The sequence below is a fragment of the Cryptotermes secundus genome, unplaced genomic scaffold, assembly GCF_002891405.2.
Source record: "Cryptotermes secundus unplaced genomic scaffold, Csec_1.0 scaffold345, whole genome shotgun sequence".
Classification (NCBI taxonomy): Eukaryota; Metazoa; Arthropoda; class Insecta; order Blattodea; family Kalotermitidae; genus Cryptotermes; species Cryptotermes secundus.
This window is the reverse complement of record NW_019723306.1, coordinates 952,017-953,637: the sequence shown is the minus strand read 5'-3', so window position 1 is coordinate 953,637 and position 1,621 is coordinate 952,017. Positions and strand designations below refer to the sequence as shown.

The 1,621-nt window shown below is 47.3% G+C and overlaps 1 protein-coding gene across 1 annotated transcript in view; it reads right to left on the bottom strand.

Annotated features, from left to right (window-relative positions):
- Nucleotides 1-249: 249 nt before the first annotated feature.
- LOC111861758 overlaps nucleotides 250-1,621 on the bottom strand; it is a 44,709-nt gene continuing 43,337 nt past the window's right edge. The window contains exon 5 of the mRNA XM_023846590.2: nucleotides 250-686. Within this exon, the coding sequence (XP_023702358.1) occupies nucleotides 597-686 (90 nt within the window). The 3' untranslated portion in view covers nucleotides 250-596. The remainder of the gene's footprint in view (nucleotides 687-1,621) is intronic.

Here is a 1,621-nt window from a genome sequence, read left to right as displayed (position 1 = left end):
CTCCTTGGCCTGTAGTCAGCAAGCGAACTATACCGACCGAGCGACCGACATATATCGGCGAAGTTATTGCCAAATTTAGCGGATCGGGGGTGTCACGTGGTCAGCGCAACGGATCCCCACGGCCGTTAATCTCGGTTTTATAGACCGGAGCCGTTATCTCCTCGAAATAGCTTCTCAATTATCCTCACGGGGCTGGGTGGGCCCCAATATTTCTCAGCAAATCTTGTAGCGCCGAGAATCGAACCGGGGCCTATGGATCTGTAGCCAGGAACTCTGACCTCTAGACCACAGAGGCGGTTTCAAGCCATACTTTGGACACCACTTACTTCTGCTACGATGTATATATTCTGGCCCTGCAATATGAATCCCTTTCCAGAAAGTTCCATATTGTCACGAGCACGGAACCGAGTTTCTTGACCCGACTAAGAGCATCCACTTCTCCTTGACAATAATAAAGCTTAGAAATACGTAACCCCTGGTCATGGTACCGCTGTGGTATGTTCTACATCAGTTATTGCATGAGGAGGACCAGGCAGCGAGAAGCACTTGACAATAATAAATAACTTCAAAACACGAACAAAGGAGCGACGTCTGTATCAAGTGCCGCCACAGTGCTGCTGCCTGCGTCTCACCGTCTTCAGTGGGCCCACAATCTCCTCTGCCAGGGCATACAGCTCATCTACGGTCTGAAACAAAATTGGTAAAATGCCTTCAGAAGGAGTTGCAAGAATGTGACAATAGTGCGGCTGGTAGAGAAAGTACGTCCACATTACTCGTGCTCGTGCTCGTCGGGAGACTCGTCTGGCTTCTACTTGTGCTCGTAAAGCTTCGTCCACACTACTTCAGTTGCTCGCCAGGCTTCAGCGCGTGAGGATCCGTATATTTACTCGTAGTGTGTATAGGCTGTAGTCGTATTTTAATTTATTGGCTATAGTTTTTAAATTAAATATTTAAAAATTTGCTTGTCTCGTGATTTTTCATATCGTCCACCTTACTCGCGAGCATAGCGAGTCACACGAGCATTAGCACGAGTAATGTGGACGCGCCTTAAGACTCATTAACATACAAGGACTCGCCGTAGGATCATGTTGCGAGTCCTGTACAGGCCAAAACCTGACATCATATTTCCTTAATATCCATCTTACTAAACTAATATTATGGTTCGAGCTCGGGTCTGGTCAAGTGGGATTTGTAGTGGACAAAGTGGCGCTGGGGCAAGTTTTCTCCTAGTACTTCGGTTTCCCCTGCCAGTCTTCATTCCACCAAATTTTCCAACATCATAATCACCCGGGGCAGGTACAATAGGCCAATCAGTGGCCGACGTACCCAGTGAACACATGCTGGGCTCTACCCCCCACTAAGCGAATTAAAAAGAAAACGAATACTATTAACATTTCTTACAGTATTGTGGTGAGGATATTTCTTTGGGAGTAAGCAGAAGAATGAAAGGAGATTGAGACATATTGAAATCTATCTTACGGGGATCGGTGGGAGCCGGGAGAGCTCAGTCGGTATAGTTACTGGCTGCGGGCCAGACGGTGGAAGGGCCACATTTCGAGCCCCGGTAGGTGTAAGATTTTTTTACTCTCCACGTTATCTAGACTACTTTGGGCATTCATCC